This window comes from Calidris pugnax, unplaced genomic scaffold, assembly GCF_001431845.1.
Source record: "Calidris pugnax isolate Ruff unplaced genomic scaffold, ASM143184v1 scaffold13, whole genome shotgun sequence".
NCBI lineage: Eukaryota > Metazoa > Chordata > Aves > Charadriiformes > Scolopacidae > Calidris > Calidris pugnax.
The window spans coordinates 7,388,526-7,390,152 of NW_015090810.1; the positions used below are offsets into that span (position 1 = coordinate 7,388,526).

Consider the following 1,627-nt stretch of genomic DNA (forward strand, 5'->3'; position numbering starts at 1 on the left):
CCGCGCCCCGCCGCCCGCCGACACCGAGCTGCTGCGGAGGCCGGTGTACGCCAAGCCGGCCCCGGAGCCGGGGTCGCTGGGCGAGCTGGGCCGGGCGGTGCGGCTGGAGCTGAGCCCGGCCGAGAAGCGGCTGCAGGAGGAGAGCATCCGCCGGCACCAGATCAACATCTACCTGAGCGACCGCATCTCCCTGCACCGCCGCCTGCCCGAGCGCTGGCACCCGCTGTGAGTACCCAACGCTCCACCTGCCGCCCCCGCCGGGCTCCGGCGCCGGGGGACCCGGGGGCAGGTGGGGCTGGGGGCAGAGGAGCCGTGCCTGCCCCTGGGTCTGCCTCCTCGGAGCCGCTCCCACACACAGAGCGGAGTTTGGTGGCCCCGGTCGGCGGGGTGGGAGGGAAGGGGGTAATGGTGTCCCGGCTGTAGCTCGCTCAGAAGCGTGGAGGCTTTTAAAACTTTCATTTCCCCACCCAGACACGTTTGCTCACCAAGTCGCTGATTTTTGTTGCCTGTTTTCTGCTCCTCCACGAGGCAGAAGCAGTATCACGTCGGGGTGCAGGTCGGGAGAGGTTGTTCCCCTCGGGCAGCCCCTGGCAGAGGGGTTTCAGCCCTCAGGCTGCCCTGCTTCTCCTCCTTGCCGGCCCATCGGTCACCGCAGGCAGCAGTGTGCTTTTCCAGTCACTCCCAGCTTTACAAACGTTGCGGTCCCCAAACTTCAGCTGTGCATTGTGTTCAGATGTCTCGTGCCACACAGTATAAAGGAGATTGTTTTATCATCAGATTTACCAGAAGCGATGCAGAAACCCTCAAAGAGGTGCATAACGTTCTTCTAAACTGGGACTTTGCTTGATCCCGGATACTTGGTGGGACAATTTACACTTACAATACTAATGCCAGCTGGTGGCATGAGCAATTGTAAACTAAGGATTAGATACCCTTTGCTGAGGTGATTTCTAGTTTACAGGCGCGGTCGTGCAGTCGGTGCTGCCCAGCAGGTCCGACTTGATGGCCAGTTCTGGCCTGAGGCAAACTCTTGGTGTGACTGAGTAGATCATCCCAGTGCGAGCAGTCACAGGAGCAGGGGGTGAGGGACGGGTGGGCCGGTTACAGGTATGTGCCTTCAGTCAAAGGGGTCAGGACAGACTGAGGGCTGCAGAGCCCTCTCCTCTGTTTCACCCGAGCTTGGCTTCTGCCAGCATATTTCATTGCAGCAGGTTTGTGTGCTAGCAAAGAGCTGTGGAGAAAGCAGGGCTCTGCCTCGACCATGGGTTGACTTCACATCAGTGTGTCCTGCCCAGTAGTTAGCTCAACTCCAGTTGTTAGTGCTGAATCTAAAACATGAATCCTACGATAGCTCTTCAACAATTGCAGTGCAAGTGCAAGGCCTTTTTATTGTAAATTTAAGCATGACAGTAGGCTTGGTTTCTTTCATTCTCTCCTTAGAAGCAGCCTATAGACCATAGGCTAAAAAGGACTGTTTCAGTTGTGTTTCTACAGGAAGAATTTAAATCATTTCAATACATAATTTTGGACTCCTGCCACTTTTCCCAGGCAGGGTGTTGCAGGAAATGGAAGATCACAGTTGTTGAGTAGGGGACATTAGAGATGGGGGGGGGGGGGGGGGGTGTTT

The 1,627-nt window shown here is 56.9% G+C and overlaps 1 protein-coding gene across 1 annotated transcript in view; it reads left to right on the forward strand.

Moving 5' to 3' along the window:
- GALNT12 (polypeptide N-acetylgalactosaminyltransferase 12) overlaps window positions 1-1,627 on the forward strand; it is a 46,958-nt gene that overhangs the window by 686 nt on the left and 44,645 nt on the right. The window contains exon 2 of the mRNA XM_014938437.1: window positions 6-225. Within this exon, the coding sequence (XP_014793923.1) occupies window positions 6-225 (220 nt within the window). The remainder of the gene's footprint in view (window positions 1-5; window positions 226-1,627) is intronic.